This window comes from Dermacentor silvarum, chromosome 1 (assembly GCF_013339745.2).
Source record: "Dermacentor silvarum isolate Dsil-2018 chromosome 1, BIME_Dsil_1.4, whole genome shotgun sequence".
NCBI lineage: Eukaryota > Metazoa > Arthropoda > Arachnida > Ixodida > Ixodidae > Dermacentor > Dermacentor silvarum.
Window position 1 is genome coordinate 304,598,319 of NC_051154.1, and position 22,067 is coordinate 304,620,385.

At 44.9% G+C, this 22,067-nt stretch overlaps 1 protein-coding gene across 1 annotated transcript; it reads left to right on the top strand.

The window, feature by feature from the left end:
• The first annotated feature begins 4,969 nt into the window (after positions 1-4,969).
• Positions 4,970-17,664, top strand: LOC125942231 (uncharacterized). The gene is made up of 3 exons (XM_049660400.1): positions 4,970-5,973; positions 10,869-11,111; positions 17,389-17,664. Exons 1-3 carry the CDS (start codon positions 5,006-5,008, stop codon positions 17,534-17,536), a joined length of 1,359 nt encoding a protein of 452 aa, XP_049516357.1. The 5' UTR covers positions 4,970-5,005; the 3' UTR covers positions 17,537-17,664.
• Positions 17,665-22,067: the final 4,403 nt, after the last annotated feature.

A 22,067-nucleotide genomic window follows, 5' to 3' on the forward strand; every position in this document is an offset into this window, starting at 1 on the left:
AGCTGAAGTGACACGTACAAGATGACTGTCATCATCATCATCAGCCTATATTTATGTCCACTGCAGGACGAAGGCCTCTCCCTGCGATCTCCAGTTAACCCTGTCTTGCGCTAGCTGATTCCAACTTGCGCCTGCAAATTTCCTAACTTCATCCCCCACCTAGTTTTCTGCCGTCCTCGACGGCGCCTCCCTTCTCTTGGTATCCATTCTGTAGCTTTATTAGTCCATTGGTTATCCATCCTACGCATTACATAGCCTGCCCAGCTCCATTTTTTCCGCTTAATGTCAGCTATAGAATATCGGTTATCCCCGTTTGTTCTGATTCACACCGCTCTCTTGACTGTATATCTTATCAGATGACTGTATATCTTATCAAACAAAATAGTAAAACAGATGAAGTTCTCATTTTTAACAGCGGAGCTGTTTCAGCCGGGCGTAATGTGTCTGCTGAATCCAAAAATGCGAGCCCATCCTGGCAGCAGTGCAGAAAGGGTCTAAGCGCAATGGCACATACACCTGTGAACTAGCGAAGCTGAGCCTGGATAAGTCTAGCTAAGAATGGTGGGGCCTACTTAAAGTTATTCAGTTATCGATAGGCAATTGATAGTCAATCAATAGCTAGTCGATAATCGATCAATAATCAATAAATTCCCGAAAATGCTGGGGATGATTTGGTAGTGCTTAGCTTAGCCCAAATACGTGGCCAATACCTTACGATAGCCAAATCGACAGCCAATCAATAGCTAATCGATAGCTCATCGATAATCGATCAATAATCAATAAATTCCGGGAAATGCTGGGGATGACAAGGTAGTGCTTAGCCTAGCCCAAAAGCCAGGACTAGCTATGTGCCCATCAGCTCCGCTGTCTCTTTATCATTGCGCCGCCAGTGCAAGCTGCGCTAATTTTTTTTTCTTTTCCGCAAAAACGAACATTGTTTCCGCGTTAGGAAAAATAAATTATACAAAGAACCACTCCTCAAACTATGTTACCGCTTTTGCGATTGCACTACTACCAGTGTCGTCACTATTGCATTATTTTCGCGCTAAGGCCAGTTACTTTTGTGCTTCAGTGCATAAAACAGCGTTTTCCTCAAAAAGTTAACTGGAACGCCCATGCATTTCGGCGGACACATTGAAAATTAACATCTCGAAACTGCTTCAGCTCTGAGAGTTCGTTCCAAGTGAACTCAGCGGCTATAATTCGTAGATTGAAAGATAGTGCCGTACTATAATTAATTAAAAAGGTAATTCGCGTAATTATGTTAAATATTCAATTAGGCGTTTCGACCATCCATTAGGCCATTCATGTCAGAATTAGCTCGGAACTACATAGAACATTTACCCTCCTTAGAGCGTCGTCGCATTAATGCGAACACAAGAAATCCTGAGATATGGTCAATTCCATACTTCAGAACGCTCTATAAGAATCAGTCGTTAATACATTACCTACCATTCACATTGAACAAATACAAAAATGTCGATAATTTGAGTAATAAAGAACTCAGCTCATACTTTGGTTGCTTGTGATGTATCTGATGTGATTATTATTCTGTCTTTGTGTATGGTTCTGAGTATATAATGTAAATCCTGTTTCGTTTTCTTAGCAAATGTTAATCTTGTAAAATTCAGTCTCATGCTATGTTGTATAGCTGGTGTTGCGTTGTTTTTTATAGCTAGTATTGCTATTGTAGTGTTGTTTAAAATGCATTCTATTAAAACTTTTCCCAATTCTGTTAACTCGCCGTGACGGAAATATTCTTTGTCTTTCCGTTCATAGCTATTTCGTCTATGAGGAATTTCAGCGATAGCTGGAAATACATGTGAATTATTGTGCATGGGCGCACGCTTTTTGCTGTACTATTGCCTTGCCTGGTGTTTTGGGTCACGTCAAGTTACATATGTAGCTTTTAGTCCAAAATGACCATCCAGCATGTAAACTGGAGAATAAATTGATTTGATTTGATTGATTTCGTCGGACACTTTGAAGATTTTTATCTCGAAACTGGTTTAGTCCTGAGAATTCGGTTCAAGTGGATACGCCTTGCGAACTCGGCAGCTATAATTCGTAGATTCAAAGATGTGCCGTAAAATAATTAATTAAAAAGTTAATTAGTATAATTATGTTAATTCTTCAATTAGGCGTTTTGATTTCTCGTGGAAGTAATGGCGACCTCATCGAGTAGTTTAGATCAAGGATTATAATCGTGCTATTTGCCACAGGCAGTCTTTAAAAACTTGGTTCAGCTAAAATGAAACACCCTGTATATTTGAATGCTAAATGACATCATAGAACCATATCGTACAAATCAAGGTACGTACGTGCATGCGCACCAGCGGAAGAATAGTAGCACAGGCAATGGGCCGGATTATACTGATGTTCCCGTGGGAAAACAAAGATTTCGGTCTTATTTTGCTTTATGCTGCAGCTGATTAAACCTCGAGAAGGTGAGGCTGACAGATACGGTACAATCTGTAAGTAAAAAAGAATTTTTTTTTCTTACAGGCCGGGCCTGGTCATGTACACGCGGGCCCTAGCTAAGCTTAGTAATGAACGCCTGGGCCCGGGCTCAGTAACACGGGCCCGGGTCGGGCCCGGGCTTGGAACCACGGGTCCGGGCCGGGGCCGGGCTGGTCTCGGCAATGTACGCCCGGGCCAGGGCCGGGCTCGGGCTTTGTATTACGGGCCCCGGCTGGCCTCGGGTCTCATAAAGCAGGCCTGGGCCGGGCTGGGGCCGAAAAATCAGGCCCGTGCAGTGCTCTATCATCTACAGAAACTTGAGTAGTTAACAACTTAGCGCACTCACTTGTCGTGAGACCACCACCCGGAAGTGGAAGCGACGGAAGTGCTTGCGTGGCGTGCTTTTTTTCGGATGAGATTTCCAATGGGAGGCCGAATATATGTCACTTTCGTAACTATGCACAAAGCTGCTTGGGGGTGCATGTTTTAGCAAGATCAATGTGCACTTTGTAAGTGCCAAAAGTGTCATAGTATTGAGATTTGTAAAAGTCCTCAACATGGGCTTCTCTTGTTTTTCGAAATCACCTGTACGCCATTGCCTTGATGGTTTTACGCTCAATCGTCGAATCTGGCGTCGACCAGGAATTGCTCCCGCCTGGTTGCGGAACAATTGGTCCTAAATGAGTGTTACGCAAGCCTTTGAAAATAATATAGACTTCATTGATGACAAATTTGGCACTTTTTAAATTAAACTGAGTTTGCTCAAATAATTGGAAGCAATTAGAATTAGATAACGATTCCCGAATGTTTATGTTCCAAATTTTCTAAGGCATTTTAGTTAAGGCTTGTTTTGACAGAAAGAAGAGAATTGGGCACATCTAAACGTTACTCAATTTCATTATTGTAACTTTAATCACGACGCTGTATTTGCCGGAGTGATTAATGTTTTTTAACATTTTCATATATACGTATCTCCCGAATTCATTCTTAGTATTGTGTTCCTGTGGTTATTCTGTGTCTTTTTGTGTGCGCTGTGTTTTTCCACCAACGAGGGCCGCCACATGTTCATTACCATGAACACTCGAACGCTTGTGAAATGCTTAGAAACAATTGTTACTGTTGTGAGCACGAACTTCAGAACTGTCGTCACTATAGTATTTTCTGGATTCTTGCTTGACACTTTTTAGCTCATTTATGAAATAAGAGAAGAGAAGTAGCCGGCACCGTCCAGCGGGCACCAATCTCTCCTTGAATTCAGTTTAAAAAAGAGACAGAAAGGAGAATTGAATGTTTTGATAGTCAGAGTTTCGAAATAGCTAGCCTACCGCTAACCTACTAGTCATAGCCGCACGAGGCGAGAGCAAGAGATGCTAACGTGCTATCCATCCAGCTGTGAGCAACGTTCGATTGTAATGTATGTTGGGAATTAGGTTTATTGAGTACTACGCTACCATCGGCGAATGCGAATTGGGATCACTGTGCGCCACGCGTATCTCCGTCAAGCAGGCCCGAAAGTTAGCGCTTCGCATTGAAGTCGCCGTTAATGATCACAAATGACTGCACGATGTGAGTGATGCGTAATTGAATTTCGTCGAGCCGTAGTTCGAGCTGAGCACGAAGCTGTGCATAACCTGCAAGGATGACAAATGTAAAAACAGGAGTGAAAAAATCTAAAATCAATTCTGAGGTGGGAAATATAAATATATCGTACCCATAAATGGGTACGATATATAACAATATATTCTTAGACAGTACTCACCGACAATGCGTGCAGTTGAGTCAGCCAATGAGATCCCTGTGGCAAGCCACGTAACTCTTATAGAGGTAACGCACCCTGCACTGCGACAAATTGATACAAGAGACATCGTCTACTCTCGTCAGCTCAGCGGCCTGAGCGGTCGTAGAATTTCAGCAAAAAACAATCCTGGGCTGATCCTGTGATCGAACAGGTTCGGATTGACTCCTCCAACAAGTTCCGGTTCAAGTTCAGTTCCAAAATGGCGGAAAACGTATCGGTTCGGTTTGGTTTTGGTTCGTCTGAAGACAATGGTTCAGCTCTGGCTTTAGTTTCAGTGCCGGTTCGATTCGAAACTCTGGCTTCGACAGACGACACGAAAACTGCACGAAATAAATTTTCAATAACAGTTGCTGTCAAACTCTTGTGCCAGATATTTCGGTGCGCACGAGGTGGTCAGAGTTATTGCACATTTTCAACTATGTGGCTGCCCTCATCGCAAGGGTAGTCTGAGCTCGCTGTCATGCATAATAAAATTTGTTATTGCCTTAAGAATAAGGGTGTTAGCCAGGAGACAAACCACCACCTTGAAGGGTGTAGACATTTTTATAGTTTACTCCAAGCGTGCCTGTGTGTTTATAATAATAATAATAATAATAATAATAATAATAATAATAATAATAATAATAATAATAATAATAATAATAATAATAATACTGTCGAAGTAAACGATAATAGATGCTGATGATACAGCGCTCCTTATGTGCAGGTATGGGCGTGGCGTCGACGTCCATTGTCCCAACTGTACTGATGGTGCATCACTTCGACAAGTACCGAGCAACAGCACTGGCCCTCGTCAGCGGATCAGTCGACGTCTCCGGCATGATGACTCCTTCGCTAGTTCAGCTCTTCATCGACAAGTACGGCTTCTCGGGCTGCCTCCTTCTGCTGGGTGGCCTCTCTCTCAACCTCTTCATAGCCTGCATATTTCTGAAGCGGCCGCGAAAGGAGCCGGATGACGGCACCGGTGAGACCGGAGCTGACGCGTGCACGGAAGGTGAAACCGTCAAAGCACCGGGCGAAGCAACATCGGCGGCTGAGCGTCTCGAGTTGAAGGAGCCGGGAAGCGGGCGCGGAGACCACTCCCTTGGAGAGGGCGGTGCGGCAATTCCCATGTGGCAGCCCAGTCGGGGAGATGTGAGAGCGTGGCTCAGGAACACGGTATCCCTCGCCATGGTTCACGTACGGCCGTCGCAGAACCGCCACGGCGACGTCGACGCGCGCACCGTCGAAGAATCGCCTGCTAAGACTATGCACGCCAAGGCCGACATGGTTAACCGAGTCTCCTCGCTCAAGCTCTACAAAAAGTTCAACGAAAGTGCAGTCAGCGGCAGCGTCGAGATTGCCGGCTTCAAGTCCGACAAAGAAGGCGTTCAACTTGAGAAAGCCTCTGACTCTCCAGGGATTGAAGAACACCACGAAATTTCGCCCGAGAGGGACGTCGGCGACCAAGACAGGAGCAAAGGCGCCGTGGGGGGAACCTTCGGGTTCGTGCACAAGCTTCGGGCGGTGTCCACCGGGTACATCTGGATGGTGTGCATGTCCAAAGGGGCGTCCAACTTCTCCTCCTACACGTTCGGCCTGGTGATCGTGGACTACGCACACGAGAGCGGAGTGCTAGGCCAGAGGGCCGCCCTGTTGCCGGCACTCTTCTCATTGGGCTGCCTCGTGGCGACCTTGACGACGGGACCCGCCGTCGACCGCTCATGGGTCTCCAAGTGAGAACATAGACCGACCAGCTATGGCAGCGCGAGTGGTAACATATAATTTGGCCGTTCGGAGGATAAGCTCAATTTCTGGACAGAACAGGCCGCACAAAGCAACGGCACTTTAGTCCTGTAGAAGTATACAAGGAATACAAAAATCCCCTCAGTATAATTACTCCAGAGCTAAATCACATGTTAACTGCTGGCGGCGCAGGCTCTCTCAAAAACTGCGTTGCACGCTCTCTCTAGCATCAATTCCAACTACAGATTACTCTATTGACGCTCTATCAAGCCTATGATACGAATGAAAAGGTATCCGGCAGGCTTATGCGACCTTTCAGAATTATGACCCAATCGCGAAGAGAGCTGTCAGAGCGACTTGCACCCCCCCCCCCTCCCCTTTCCCGTGAACCACTCTGGACACCAGGCAACATCTCCCCTACAGGAAACCCCTATAACATCCTCCAAATAACCTACAACTTTAAAATTCCACCAGCATGTTCTTCAAAGTACATTCTCTATTCTCATACAAAGTATCAACCTAACACTGTTCTCTCAGGGCGGTTTATGCAGGTGAGAGTTTTCACGCCCAAACTATCCTGCAAAAGCGTCACTCCATTTGCAGGCCGCACGACGACGGTAGCGGGGCTGCCGTTGCTGCTCGCGTCAAGCAATCATTCATTCTCAAGCAATATAAATACCTCTGCTTATACATAAACGAAGAAAAGACTTGCCGAATCACCCACCAAGATAATCTGAAAATAAAGGGGAAGCGCAATGCAGCAATAGTGAAACATCGAGCACCTTGGGGGTTACAATAAATATGAGGGTAAGCGTGGAATCTGGAAATGAGTAATGGGGCCAGCGATAACATTTGCAGATGTCATTTTGTGCTTAAAATCTGATATTTGTCGGAGTTGGAAGTTAGCGAAAGATCGGAATGCCGGTTGGCTTTGGGAGCCCACGGTAAACCGCAAATGAGAAAGTGCAGGGTGAGATGGGTTGGGCCTCTTTTGAAGTCAGAGAAGCGCAGAGCAAAATTAGTTTTGAATAAAGACTCAGGAACGTGGATCAAAATAAACGGGCAGCTAAAGTGCGTAAGTGTCTGTACTTGAAAAGCGTGGACACAGAATGGAGGACGAGGTCAAGAAAGTTGGCAACCAAGTGGGTAAGTGTAAGTGTAAATAGACAACCAGGAGTCATCAGAAAGAAAGTGAGAAATAAAGACAGTGAATTGGATGCAAAGAACGGAAGAAAAGAAGACCATACAAGAATGGGAAGAAAGAAATTAGAAGAGAAAATCTATAGGATAACACAAAAGGCAGTGCCTTGCTATATTTGAGGCTCGAGCTGGTTGCCTATGGACAAAAACATACCGGAGCAAATATTCGCACCAAGATGAGGCATGTAACTGCTTCAGCAAAAACCAGAGACCACTTAGCGCATCCTAATGGAATGCGAAGGTGATCCTCCAGTAAGACCCGTAAATACCGTATACCTTCCCGAAGCACTTGGATTTAAAGCGGACGGAAGCATCAGCCGGTGAGCAGTAGAGATAACCATGAGACATATAAAGTATTGGTGGGGGAAAAAAATCTGAAAAGAGATTGATACCACTGGATCCGTTACAGGCATAGGTAGCGGTACGAGTCAGATATATGTTTTAAGGAAGAGAAAACATGAAGGTATGTATACGAAAATGCTGGAATGAAAAGCATGTATAGCATACCTGATTAACTCAAGCAGACTAAGTGACTATTTGTCAGTGCCCCGTTTCAAAGGGGTTTCCAATAAATTATCATCACCAGGAGCAGCAAAAGCAGCAGCGTAATTTCCGAACGCTGACGTTACTTTCTGCGTCGAAATCATTGCCGAAAGACCCCCAACGACGGGGGAGCATGTGCTTCTCCGTCGACGCGCCACAACCGCTTCTACGGCGTCAGGGATCTTGAAAGCGCGCGTTCTTGTAATTAACACTGTCATATTAGGCTTTTAGAGACCCAAACGCATGTTTCAATGTGTAGAAAACCAATCTGTGTAAATTTAAATTTGGAAATGTACACATGGTACTTTGGCAAGGCCAACTTCAACATTAGAAGACTCACGGAAGAGCATTTTCGTGACTCCAATAACTTCTGGACGACTGCAAAATTTCGCTATCTCATCAGCTACAACATTTTAACCCTACACAACCAGTAGTTCTTTCACAGCAAATGCTTTAGTCTTTAAGTGAGGCACACCCCACTTTGTACAAACTTGATAATTTTGGGGGGCTCCTTTAATCGCTCTGATTTATTTTTAAAAATTCACCATCAGCTATTCCAACCATTAATTAGGGGAACTAGATACGTCGAGTACATTCAAGGTACATGCAGCACGGTAGAGAAAGTTCCATAAAATCCTACATGTTCTCTGGTGGTATTTTAAGGGGTACCTCAGCACCATCTACAGCTCGCACACACGTCATCTGTTTTGTTTCTTTTTCATTCTTTTTTTTTTGGTACTAAACACATGGCTCAGCCAAACATTAGAGGAGCCGGTCTCTTCGCAAACAAAACTACGGATTAACTTCTTATAAACTTTTAATGAAACACTAAGTAAATTATTAGTGGTGACATATAATAGACTTTTGGTGAAATCACACTGTAAAATACGGTAATACCATCTTATCACGTACCGCTGTTCAAAGCAGACGCAATCTTGCAGAAATTATTGTTTGGGTGTCGAAGCAAATAGCACAAGTCCTCAGCACTTGAAAACTTTCTAATACTGTTGACATTGTTTGTCCTTCTACAAATATTTTCTTGAGTGGCGTAATGTATGCACACTTTTCATGAACTGCTGTTAGGCGCGGCGAGATGTAGTCGCGCTCTAATCGCACGTAAGAGACTGATGCCACCGACGAGAGGTTCCAGACCGCATTTCGGTCTCGACTCCGCGACCCATGTGAATGGGCCGCGTGGTATACATATATCGCGACGCCACCTTGAGTCGTGAAAACGGCTCAGGAGAGGCATGAACATTCTAAGAAATCCTGTTCGCGTAGCTAACTAACACCGATCCACACTGGTAGCTTTGATATCACCTTTTGCCACGCACCACATCTGCTCCAATTTTTAGTACGCTTCGACTCTTGGTTGCTTGAAGAGCTGTGGAAATTTTCAAATGTAAACTTCTGGCGGGGAAGCTTTCGGCGTTTACGCCGTCTTGCGGTTCTAGTCACAATAACAGGGTCTCCTTTGTAGCAATTGCTACATTTGGGTGGATGTTTCATTTTCCCTTTAATAACAGCTTCGCTGGGAAAGAAAAGAAAGCGCTTTGCTGGATATAACTCCACAAATGTAAGGACGCTTCGAGAAAAATGAAGTGAGATTTGCGCGACATTACGGCTGCTTGCCTGGAGAATTACCGCGTTTCTTCGTTTTCCTCGCGATAGCTTTATGCGACGTAGTCTCATCGGTTAATACTAGAGAACACCGGAGAACTATGGCAATGAATGGTCCAGAATGCCGTAGTTTCTCATCTATCGAAGGTCGAGTTGCCTTGGTTAACGCTTCTAAGTTATCTGTTATGCTATAAATATGCTAAGTTATGCTGTAAATATAGGTCAATTGTGTTTACGACTGTAAAATACGACTATAGCACAGCAACAGCCAATATAGCGCTATGACCTACCACACGCAGAAAAGGTTTCTAGCTTGTAAAGCACAGAATACATATAGGTAATTGCAGGACTGGAGTCGTTAAAACGTTGAAATAACACCATACAAATAGGAACAGAACCGACGAATGAAATGACTCATGTCTCTGGTTATATTAGTTCAGTCCTGTGTGCATCACGCTGTTTCAACTTTTTAATGAATACACAAGAAGGCCGTGACGGGTGTCTTAATTTACCGCTTCAAGCCACCAAAAATCTATCCCAGCTGTCCACCTTTCTGAGATGTGGCTCCATAATCAGCCACGCAGTGACGGCGTAACCTCGCACCATCGCAGTTGGTCTGCGGCGACCTACTAAAGGGAGGGATTGGCCTTTTTTTACCCTGTTCGAAATCAACGGCATCTTGACAGAGTAATAGCAGAAAAACAAAGTACGGGCAGAGGAGGCCACACGCACAACAGCTAACTTTCATCAAATATTTGTTGGAAACGGGACAGGAAATATATGAATTGCACAGAAAGCGTGCATGTCACACAGTCATGGTTTTAATTAAGCACTATTTAAAATGCTCTCGAGAAAATGGAAGTTCTTTTTTTTTCGATAACTATAAGACAGATGACGAGCTGACGGGCATCGTGTACCCAGCCTGTCAATCATTTCGGCTTCTTTGATGTCTCTTACTAGAATGTTTTCATTCTTAGAAATTACGTCAGCTTCTTGAAACTGTCTCACATCCGCAAATGCTACAATGAGTAGCAAGAAAACGTCCATGCGTAATACACTTTACTGCTGTGCTCTATTACTATAGGCCCGAGTTCGCCAGATCGAATCCCGGCCGCAGCAGTAGCATTTCGATGCTGGCGAAATGCAAAATTGTCCGTGTAGCTTGCACTGGGCGTACGTTAAAGAACCCCAGGTGGTCAAAATTAATCCGGAGTCCTCACTACGGCGTGCCTCATAATAAAAGCGCGGGTTTCGGCAGGTAAAACCCCAGAATTTAATTTTAATTCTATTTTTGTTGGGCTCTCTGAAGCCATTATTTAAGCATCTATATAGCGGACTTGTTTGATCTAGCATTTATAGTGTCTCGCCTCCTCTGTCTGTGTCTTGTTATTGCGCTATCACTTTGTCGTTATGTACCAACAAGCCTAAACTGCTCTCGTCGGCATCTTGACGACACAGACGTGCTGCAAATGTACGGGCATCCTCGTTGTCGTCGAGCGCCTTCACACATTTGTGCTTGCAGGTACTCAGCCATGATGCTCAGCTGCGTCATCCAGACTTGCGCCCTAACTGCCTCGAGCGTGTGGAGGTCCTTCCCGGTGCTCGCCCTGTGCGCATTTCTGGGGGGCGTCGGGCGCGGCGTCCGTTGCTTCCTGTTTCCCGTTCTGATCTCGGACCGCTGCTCACTGGACGACCTTCCTGCCGCTCTGTCCTATCATGAACGCCGCGTGCAGCGTCGCTCTGTTTCTCAGGACTCCGGTCATCGGTACGCCCCTGTATAGTGCCTGCTATATAATGGCCGCGTGCTTGTTACAGAAACACCAAGTATTCCGCCTGTCATCGCCTCGCCTAACGCATGATAAGCAATGATGCCTTTGTGTTTCTCAGATCGAAAGTAGTAACAGTTTGCCTACAGTCGACAATCATTATCTGTGTAACGAAAATGGAAGCCGCTGAAACATCCGAGTGTTTCAAACGGAAATACAGCTGAGGCTGTACCGCACGGCTACGATAAAACATACCGCATAGTTACTGAGAGCTAAAGTGTTCGCAGGAAGATGGAAACGAAGCGATCGACAGTGGGCTCACAAGGGGAGCCTTAAAACAAGGGAAGGGAGCCTCCACACTGCAGCTCCCCTTGCTCGCTTACTGTTGGTGACTTCGACAGTCATTGCGAAGTGCGACAACTCGCCTAAAAGCGCGTAGCTAATCGTTCACCTGCAACAGTCATATCAGCTATAAACTGATCTTGAAGTTCGCCATTACTTTTACTGGCGTATTACAAATCGCTCAGGAGGTAGGAGTGGTCGTGCGCCGTTGTGGTCACGTTTCTTTTCATTCCGACTGTACCTCTTCTGTACTGTATTCGACTGTACCTTAATATATATATATATATATATATATATATATATATATATATATATATACAACGTCTTTTTATTCAGCTCCAACGTACAATGTGTACCTCTTCTATAGACGTGGCACCTGTGATGTAAGCAGCTTACGTATCATATGGCCATTATTATTATTATTATTATTATTATTATTATTATTATTATTATTATTATTATTATTATTATTATTATTATTATTATTATTATTATTCGAAGCCGAGGGATCGTTCACAGCCCCCTCAAAGGGGCCTTGAACCATCCCTGAAAGGGAACCCTGAACTAGGGCACTGCACGGGCCGATTTTTTCAGACCGGGCCCGTTTTTACTTTGGGCGGCCCGCCCGAGCCCGATCAAAACTTTTATGGCGAGACGCGGGCCCGGCCCGGGCCCAGAAATAATCTACGTTACCCGCCCGGCCTGGCCCGCCACCCCTTTACCTTAGGCCCGAGCCCGGCCCGAGACCGAAAAATAATGTTTTTCAAAGTTAAGACACCCGAGAATAACTCGCTGCACGTTACATGCACACCACCAGAAAACCCGAGCCCGGCCCGGGCCCGCGTCAAAAAACCCGAGCCCGGCCCGGGCCCGAGTCAAAAAGCACACGCCGTGCCCGAGCCCGTGAAAAAACTGTGCTACCCGGCCCGGCCCGGCTCGTGGGCCGGGCCGGGCTCGGGCTTTCGGGTAAGCCCGAGCCCGTGCAGTGCTCTACCCTGAACCACCCCTGAAACCTCTGAACCACCCCTCAGGCTTGGTGAAATAACAGTCCGTGGGTAGCATACGCTGCTGTGAATGTCTCAGTCAAGTTTTGCTGTACGCGGTGCGTGGAGCTCGCAAGCGTAGCGCGAAGTTACCTTTCTCTCAAACGCTCTCTTTTCAAACTGATGCCTGCTCCTCACTCTCCTCTGTGTGCTTTATTGCGTAATAAAGCGCATCCCCATACGTGGCTGCTATTGGTTGCTGCGGTCGGCTACCCAGGCTAGATACCGCGGCCGCCACGGGGTGCCGCCCCGAGTCCAGTGGTCAAGCGCACTGCGTCTCGCTCAGGACACCCGCGGTTGGCTTACGTTTAGTGCATCGTAGACACCAAAATCGGAAGTCGTGGCGTCTGCGTTAAGATCCAAAAATGAAATTTGAACCGCGCACCACGGTGACATTTCGAAGGCGGAGCGTTGTGGCCTCACCCCACTCCGCCGTAGCCTTCGCAGTGCAAGGCATTGAAGAAGGAACGGGAGCATAACGGAGGCTATGTTTGATTGTCAATAACTCCGCTTCTGCTGAACTCATTGAAGTACTTCTTGCGGCAAAGTATTTCTGAAATAACCTGTTTTCATTCCAAATGCCTTTCTCTACTTCGATAAAAAGTGGTTCAGGGCCCCTTTAAAGCTAGCTTCAAAAATATTGTTCGCAAAAATTTTTCATCGCGGGAAGCCATTTCAAAATTTCGATCACCTAGAGAAAACTAGGTGCGGTAGGAAACATACGAATGACATTTTTGTAGATCCCTTTGCATGCTTCAGAACTTGTTTTTTAACATTTCAGCAGACTGGCCTAGGTAACGAGCCACATTTACGCACATGACGTTCTGCCAGAGACTTTTCTTTTTTGGCAGGAGGGGGGGGGGGGGGTCATTTGTGAGTTTTTGAACTACTTAGGTGACTTGCTGTCAACTTAGCTGTCGTTAGCTGTTTAAAATCTCGGCATGCATTACACGCACATCAACGCGCAGAACCACTTACGACCTTGGATTTGAGATTGTAATGTTCGACGTTATCAACCGTTACGTCACTGACCTTTTACTGCCCCCCCCCCCCCCATTCCTCCTCCACTGCAGAACGCGGTTTAGGCGTCAGCAGACTGCGCTAGACAGCTACTGCGGTCATTAGCAATTTTTTCTTCCATTCCTTTTCATTTGTATCTAGTTATTTAAAAGTAAACAACAAATTACTACTACTACTACTACGCAAAAGCGTGCGGACTTTATCTCGAAAAGAAAGCCCGTACATTTCTAAAGCCCATAAAATCTTGTTTTCAGTGGATCTCCTATAGCGACGTGCTAAATACAGCGTATTACACTGCCGAAAGAAGGCAGCCGTTGCTTTAGTTTGTCATAAGCTTTTTTTTTTTAATACTGCATGAATATCACGTAGCCCGCGTTTATAAGGAAAACAGCCGTCAACCAGTTTTTTTTTTCCGGCTACAAGAGGCGATCTCACAATAGGCTTGAGATGATCGAGAGGCGTCGCAGAGTGCTCTAACCAACTTTTGTTAACATCTACAGAGCTTTTCGTTAGCCGTGCAATGCGCACTAAAATTTAGTTACACGTGTTACACTTGACGTCGTCTGGTACAGATGAAACATCCCCGACCCTAACTCGTGAACACGATGTGCTTTGTGGAAGGGGTTGCTCAAATGGTCGCGCAGTGTGATTTACTGGCTCAAATTGCCAAGTGTGCTTTAAGTATCCTTTAAGTGTTTGGTTAAGTTTACGCCGGGATCCAATGCACGTTTCCAAATAGTAGTCCAAATGCTCGAATGGGGAAGATTAGGGGTTACAATAAACCGGGAATATCTCAGCAACCTGCTGTTTTGCAGTTGACATTTTCTTCTCCAGCAACGTGGCGCATACCTTGCAAAAAACACTTGAGGACTTCAGCCAGTGAAGTTCAAGGATGCGTTTGAGAATTAAATTTTAAAGAAACTTAGTTTTCAATATCCTTGCAAGAGAATGAGAGCTCGTAAAAGTCGTCAGCCTCTCGATCGTGTGAAGGAGGCCGTCTGCACAAGGGATTCGGATTATGAAAGGAACACACTAAGGAAAATTGTCCGCTTACGGGTGTTTTCTTGTGTCTGTAACTCATCCCCTTACACCCATAGAAAAGAGTGCCTGAGCGAACTAATACACCAATATGAATGAGTGATTTTTTTTGGAATGACTCCTTTTCCTCTAATTGGTCTTTCGCCGAAATACACACTACGTTTTCTATTTGCAGCGCTATCTTTTAATATACGACCCTAGTCTCGCAGATGTCCCGTTAAAGTAACCTCAAAATGCTTTCCGAAACCTTTATAAAAATCGAAGAAAAATAGAAGACGCGCTGCCCTCCATCATGATTGCAACTGCATACCTGCGAATTGCCAGTAGGAAATGTCACCTCTCGGGCACACCGCCGACGCTACAACATAGAACAATACAGAGACTAAAGAGTGCCCTGTAGCAGGGGTGCGCCATCTCCACAATACATTGTGTGTTGTTATCGGTTGTAGATTGCTCCGGATGTACCTGCGAATGTTCATTCCAACTGATAATGCATGAAACAGTGCAAGACTTACTGCGCATAATATTGTGCCGGCGCCGACGCTGCACCACAAAAAGCATGCGCCTGAAAACTACGATTGGGTGACCCGCGATGATTCGCTGACGTTTGGCAGCTGATCTATAAAACAGCACCCAACTTAAACGATTTAAACGAAGTCAGTGGTAAAAAGGAAAGGCAGGATAGGAAATAGAAGAAACAACTCGCTCTCTTCACTTCAGCACCGGGGAGGCCATATACAAGTCGCAGGATGACATCCATAGCCTACTGTGACCATATGACGTGCTCGAACAATGACTTGGTGCAAACCACCGGGGAATAAACCCGTATGGTTTTTTTTATTTGCGTCAAATGTGTAAGTGCCCGAGCACCCTTTAATTATGTAAGCTGTATGTTTCACAAAAAACACCTTTCTAGCACCCTGCTATACGCTGTCTTTAGCTTCAGTGTATAGGAGTTCAAGGCCAACGATGCTTTACAAAACCGAGTAGACTTGAAGGATGACTGGCTTGAAGTTGCGTTAGTTGCAAACAGTAGTTGAAACACTGATTACTGTAATTTCGTAACGAAGTTGTTTCATAGCTGTCATTTCCTGTGAAAAGGTTGTCCTCCTGTTAATAGCATAACCAAGATCTAAATGGCAGGAACCGTATGTCTATGGCAAGCGATAAACAAAAATATCTGCGACATAAAAAGACAAAATGTGGCTTTTCATTCACAAGTAATAAAAAAGAGAAAGTGAAACGGGGGTAAACATTCGCACCTCTCTAGCAAATTAACTTTACCATTTGACGCAGGTGTACACAGTCGGCGGCAAAAGTTCACCGACCGCGGAAACTGTTTAAACTTTGCATTTCCGAGCAATCCCCGAACGTAGCCAGTAAAACTATGTTGTTCGCGCATACGTGCACATGCTGGAAATCCAAATAACAGGCTGCGTGCCCAGGGTGCCGAATTATAGTTTTTTAACAGACCTCGTGGTCCCTAAACTATTTAAGCGTATATAATGCACATGCATATTAATTTTTTCTTATTCATACTATCGCCATGCGTGTTAATTAAGTGATCGACAAAAAATTTATTTAACTGTTAGAAAGAGCAGCTGGTTCAAATTGTGTTTTTTTTTTACCTGTTGCTTTTTTTGCGCAAAGGACCAAATTGTTTCAACTGAACCAATGAAAATTTTGCCTCAATATCTTCCTTATAAGTGGACGTTAAAGAGCGTCAGGTGGTCGAAATTAATTGGGTCTCCACTAAGAAGTCTACCCTCCGCCCTTCCCCCTTCTTGCCATGCAATGTATGGCATCTAAGACGCCATGACAATAAATATCTAATATTCGCTTAGTGTTTGCTAAAGCTTTATCACAACAGGTGAAATGCTGGTATGGGGGGAAAATGCGGCGAGAGTTTTGCTCATTGTTCTCACACATAAACAACAGAAAAATCTATTGGATATGGCCTTCTGCGAGGCAGGGCAGCAGCACAAGTGTTGGCATGTGCATGTTATGTTATGACTATGAGGTATGCTCGCTACCGCAGTTTTTTTTTTCTTTTTTCAGAGTTAAAATAAAGCGAGAGTCTAAACTAACTCAACCAACAATGTGTTGTAACAATTTGTGCATTAGAATCTCTAATAGCTTCTCATTGGATTTGCTAACTTGAATAGTTAAACAACGCTTAGAGAATTAGGCATCGGTTATAGAAAGTTGTAGACAGCATTGAGAGGGAGACACTTATGAGGCCATTGCCAATGACATGCTGATTTTGTCAGTTCTAATCAGATGCACAAGCTGACATCCTGGAAGGGAGGCCACCTGGGAGCGTCCAATGCTTATTAATGGCCTCATTACTGCCATGGATTCTTAAGATGTCTGCTATTCATGGTGTCCGTTGAAGGAGAAATCCCTCCACGATTAAAACGCACTTTCAAAGCGCGAATTAAACGCATCTGACGGAAACCTTTACGTAGAGATTTATTTTTATTTTTGTGGAACAAAAGGCGGGTAATAAGAAAACGAGACCTAACCATCAGGGCTGCCGCACTTTTGTTCCTGGTTCACTTTCCTCGTTTAATAGAAAAATGAACTGTAAGAAAGTTGGTCTCAAGAAAATAGTTGACTCGGATTTGATTCGCGAAGTAATTTATATTAGTGATTTAGTTTTAGCCGATAAAATGTATTCTTATCAGATACAATGGTAGTAGCCAACTGGTAACATATAAACTCATGACCTTTGTACCGCGAATATTCGGCTTTTTGATGCAGCTGATGAAACCACACAAAGCTTATCCCTAGTATGCTAATACTTCCTGACCTTTTTTCTTTTATTTTGCAGGCTTCATGCGGGACAGCAGCGGAACGTACGCGACGCTTCTAATGTGTCTAGCAGGCATCAATGTCTTCCAACTAGTGGTCTGGTTCATTTACACTTCCGTGACGAGGTGTTACTCGAGATGAGACGGAAACTCTGGAGGCTGGGGTGAGATTCGTGAGAAAATCTCAAGCAAGGTGGTTCATGAAAAGCCCCAGTTTCTTCAACGGCATCGGTTGATCGACGAAAACTTTCATAATGCCGTCACTGAGCCCGCTTCAACTGTCTCGTAATAAACACCACCTAGCTGAGCAAGTTGTGGTTTATAAAATGTTGAACAACGTTCCTGTTTAAACGGTAATACACAATAGGCAGCACCTAGTTATTGGCTCACACTCATCCTTTATCAATGTCCGTCAGGCTACTCTATGTAGGAAGCCCTAGCAATCGAACATCTGCACCATGTATAGGTATAGGCATACTATCAGATCACATTCCAGGCTTCTATTGTCCATATACAGAGAGAGACAGAGAGAGAGAGAGTGTGTGTGTGTGTGTGTGTGTGTGTGTGTGTGTGTGTGTGTGTGTGTGTGTGTGTGTGTGTGTGTGTGTGTGTGTGTGTGTGGTGTGTGTGTGTGTGTGTGTGTGTGTGTGTGTGTGTGTGTGTGTGTGTGTGTGTGTGTGTGGTGTGTGTGTGTGTGTGTGTGTGTGTGTGTGTGTGTGTGTGTGTGGTGTGTGTGTGTGTGTGTGTGTGTGTGTGTGTGTGTGGTGTGTGTGTGTGTGTGTGTGTGTGTGTGTGGTGTGGTGTGTGTGGTGGTGTGTGGTGTGTGTGTGTGTGTGTGTGTGTGTGTGTGTGTGTGTGTGTGTGTGTGTGTGTGTGTGTGTGTGTGTGTGTGTGTGTGTGTGTGTGTGGTGTGTGTGTGTGTGTGTGTGGTGCGCGTGCGCGTGCGTGTGTGTGTGCCATGCCTACAAACTTGACTCACGTCACTGTAGATGAAATATTACAGATGAATTGATGTGACCTACTAGGCTTCTGTGACCCAGGGCAGACATAATTCGTGAGAGAAAAAAAAGCAATCCATTCCCCAAATAATCTAATGACAATAATTAACTTCTTAGTACGAGCTTGACGGGATATGTTTATATTGCAAAGTTGCAGTCTGTTTCAATGTGTCCTACATTTCAATGTGGCCGTGTAGGCCCAGATACCTCTCGTCAGATTATTCGTTCAGGTTACCTGATTGCACAGGCGGCACCAGTCTAGCGCCGCTCGTGGTGCAAACACCCCCCCCCCCCCCCCCCCGTGACGCAGTAGGGTGGCGTAAAATAAAGCTTGGCCATGCCACGTAATAAAACGGCCTGTATAGCCCCGAATGCTGAAGTGACTGTGCGTCCAATCGCGAGTTGCGCATTGTGCCAATCGGAAGCGGCTCGTGGGAAGAGGTAAGTGCGACGGCAGATTCATTTTATGCCACACTTTTACGCCACAGAGGGGTTGGACGGAGTGCCATATGTAGCGGTGCCGCATGCGTAATCAGGTAAATTAAATAACTTGACGTCAGGTTTTTCGGCCAACATGGCCATCTTTAAATGTAGAAACCTGTAACTAACTAGAATTTATGACTATTCCCTTCAGCTTTTTTAATATACACATGAGCCATCAAGTTGTAACAGAAGTCAGTTAATATACTTAGCTTATTTGTAAAATGACTGCGGTTTTTTTATGATGTCAGCCTACCGATCATTCATCTGTAGTAACGTAATTGAAGTAAAGGTGATAGTGTTTTTTTTTCTATTGCTCGAAGTAAAAAAGTAAACTCAGTTCCACCCAATGTGAAATCTGCTGAAACAGCGGAGCTGTGGTTCTCTTGTGTTTCTCCGATTTTCTGTGATTATCTGTGGGTTTCTGTGACTATATGTGAGTTTCTGTGATTGTGTTTGTTTTCCGGTGGTTTTCGTATGATTATGGGTGATGTTTTGACTTTTACTGCTTAACATTCCCTGCTAACTCCCGGTCGAGGAAATCTCTTGCACCATCGGTCAAAGCGGTCTCTCGGCGCTTGCGTCTTTGTTCTGCCTCTTGCTGGGAGAAATCAGGGTTCGCTTTCCTCCAAGTACGCTTGACTTGCGTTTCTTTCGTGCGTACCTCCGGATTAGCCTCCCGCCGCTGCCGTTTCGCTGCCGATTCCCGAGCTCGAAACGTAGAATTCGTCCGGCGACGGCACTGCCGCTCTCAGGCGAGCTCCCGCAGCCGCTCGCGCCGAGCGGAATCCATAGCGAGAAAGGGCGTGCACTCCCCCTCCCTCGGCGCGCGCTCTCATTGGTCCGCTCCTCAGCCGGCGCGGCCTCTGATTGAACGCAGAGCCCCTAGCAGTGGGTCTGGGAACCTGACCCCTGCGTGACACCGGCGGACGGACGGACGGCGCAGCGTCGACCTACAACAGCTCCGCTGTTAAAAAACACACACTGTGCTCAATCCTATAAGCACCATTTTCTTTCTAGCACCAATCGATGAGAGAGCAAAATGCGTACTTCTCAAGAAACAATTTGAATTCTACAAATGTGATATCTGTTTTTTCTGATAACCTTGTTTGGAGGTGCCTGGAAAGTCTGAAAACGGGAAAAATATTCACGGACTTCTCATAAGATCACTTGAGAGAGTTGAAAGGCGATAGCTGAGTTGTGTGACAAGATGTGTCTTGCATTATTGGCTGGTTCGTGTTTGCGCTCGACGGCACTTTGCATATTACTCTTGCTTTAGGGCGATATAGAATCAATTCCTGGCCCTGGTGTCGAGCAAACGCTTGCAGCCATTGCAGCCAAACGCTTGTAGGCTGTACGCCGGTCAGAAAACAATACTGCATGAAATTAAGTGGTTGAAAGACAAGAAGGATGCTACCGACCAGGAAATCAAACATTTGACCGAGACGGTAGTTACATTGGAAAACAAGCTTCATTGATTTGCTCCTCTACTATCCAATTTTTCTGACAGTGCAATCAGTTCCATTGCCGCTTAACTGCAAACAGTGGCATCAAGGTGTGACGAATCTGAGAACAGAATGCGGCGGTGTAACTTGTTATTGAAAGAAAGTAAAGTTTGGTCACCACACGTTATTGGTTGTTTACCGATAAGGTTAACTTGTTATTGAAATAAAGTTGGGCCACCTTACGTTATTGCTTGTTTACCGATAATGTTACTTACATCATCAGGTTATTGCCTTGTTTACCGATAAGTGGGAATTACAACTACCACTTCCCGTTTAAGCGTATGCACGGGCGCCATCCTGTTTGTGTTCACCGTCCTCGTTTAATTTGCGCCGAAAAGTTGGCTTTAATTATGAAGCTTTAACAACTAGCTCAAACCAAGATTTACTTCAAACAACTTCGTGCGCACTTTTGTTTCCGTATCATTTACTAACATCCGCAGTCTGTCGTCAGAGCGCGACCAGCTCGAATCGCATCTTGATGATAGTTCTGTGCTAACCGAGACCTGGCTGCACTCCGATGTATTTGACTCTGAGTTATATCCTAATTCTAACCAGTATGCCATATATCGCCATGATCGTGCACCTAACCAATGTGGCGACGTGTCACTGGCCATCAAAAAAAACAGTACCGTCTTTCCTTCATCTTCGAAATCATCTTCGAAAAATCACGCAGGATTGTGATGGAAAATAGATGGACTGCTAAGAGGTTTTCTTTTTTTTTTTTTTGAGGGTATGTATGAAGGAAATACGCCGACTCGTAATGGAGGAAAATAACCAGGAAACTGGCTAGTAAAAAATAAATGATCGCTGTAAAATGGCAAAAAAAAACACGCACGAACTACGGTTTAGAAATAGTAAAGAATCAGTTGCCAGTAATATTCAATGCATGTGCCCTGTAGTGTGTGTGTCTTTCCTTGAAAGGGATTTTCCGTAATTTGTTTATTGCTCACGCGCTGTTGCTTCACATCGGCCGCGCATTGTTTCATTATTCGCTTTTCAGTGAATGCCCAAAGGAATCACCAAAAATAAAATATAGAATTTGGGAAATATTTCCAATTGGTTTCGATAGTTAACAGGAACCAGGAGTTTTAAAGGCCGATGGTAAGCTCACAAGAAAGGTGCAAATGACGAGCTTGCTGGCATAAGCTGCCACCCCATTTCAAGAGGGATGCTCGTAATATTCATCCATCCATCACTTCGATTCACTATCCATCGTTGCCTCATAGAGTGGCTATATATAGCACATCCAACTCTCTCGTAGGTACTTTCAATTATTGCCGAAAATCGCAAAGAGTGTCCTTTAAAAATTCGCCTACTGCTATCGCATTAAAAACAGAGGTCCTTGCCGCAACGGCAAGATCAGTCAGCTTATCGTGGTTTGTTGTGTTTTTCGCCAACGAGAACGCCTACTATTAGATTTTTTTCTAATTACAAATTCGTACGCGTGTAAGCACATGGATAAATGGCTACCTGGCCTCTGATGATGACTCGGGAATAAAAATTTATCGTCGACAGACCATCATATATATTGGTGCGGAGGTGAGTACGTCTTCCCTATGCCCTGTACTCAGGGGCAGCTGAAAGCACTCCAGGTGTTTAAGAGGTGTCACATATATACGAACCAGATGCATCGACTTCAGCGCAAGATCGCCAACAATTCTTCGCGAAAATGTTAGCATGCTCAAGAAAAATGACACGCGTGCTCTCAAACGTGGG

What these genes read in the sequence shown, in the direction of transcription:
- LOC125942231 (XM_049660400.1), top strand. Translation starts at nt 5,006, where the DNA reads ATGGTGCATCACTTCGACAAGTACCGAGCAACAGCACTGGCCCTCGTC. An exon ending in GACCGCTCATGGGTCTCCAA is followed by an intron (nt 5,974 to 10,868) that starts GTGAGAACATAG and finishes TTGTGCTTGCAG; the next exon opens with GTACTCAGCCATGATGCTCA. An exon ending in TCTCAGGACTCCGGTCATCG is followed by an intron (nt 11,112 to 17,388) that starts GTACGCCCCTGT and finishes TTTATTTTGCAG; the next exon opens with GCTTCATGCGGGACAGCAGC.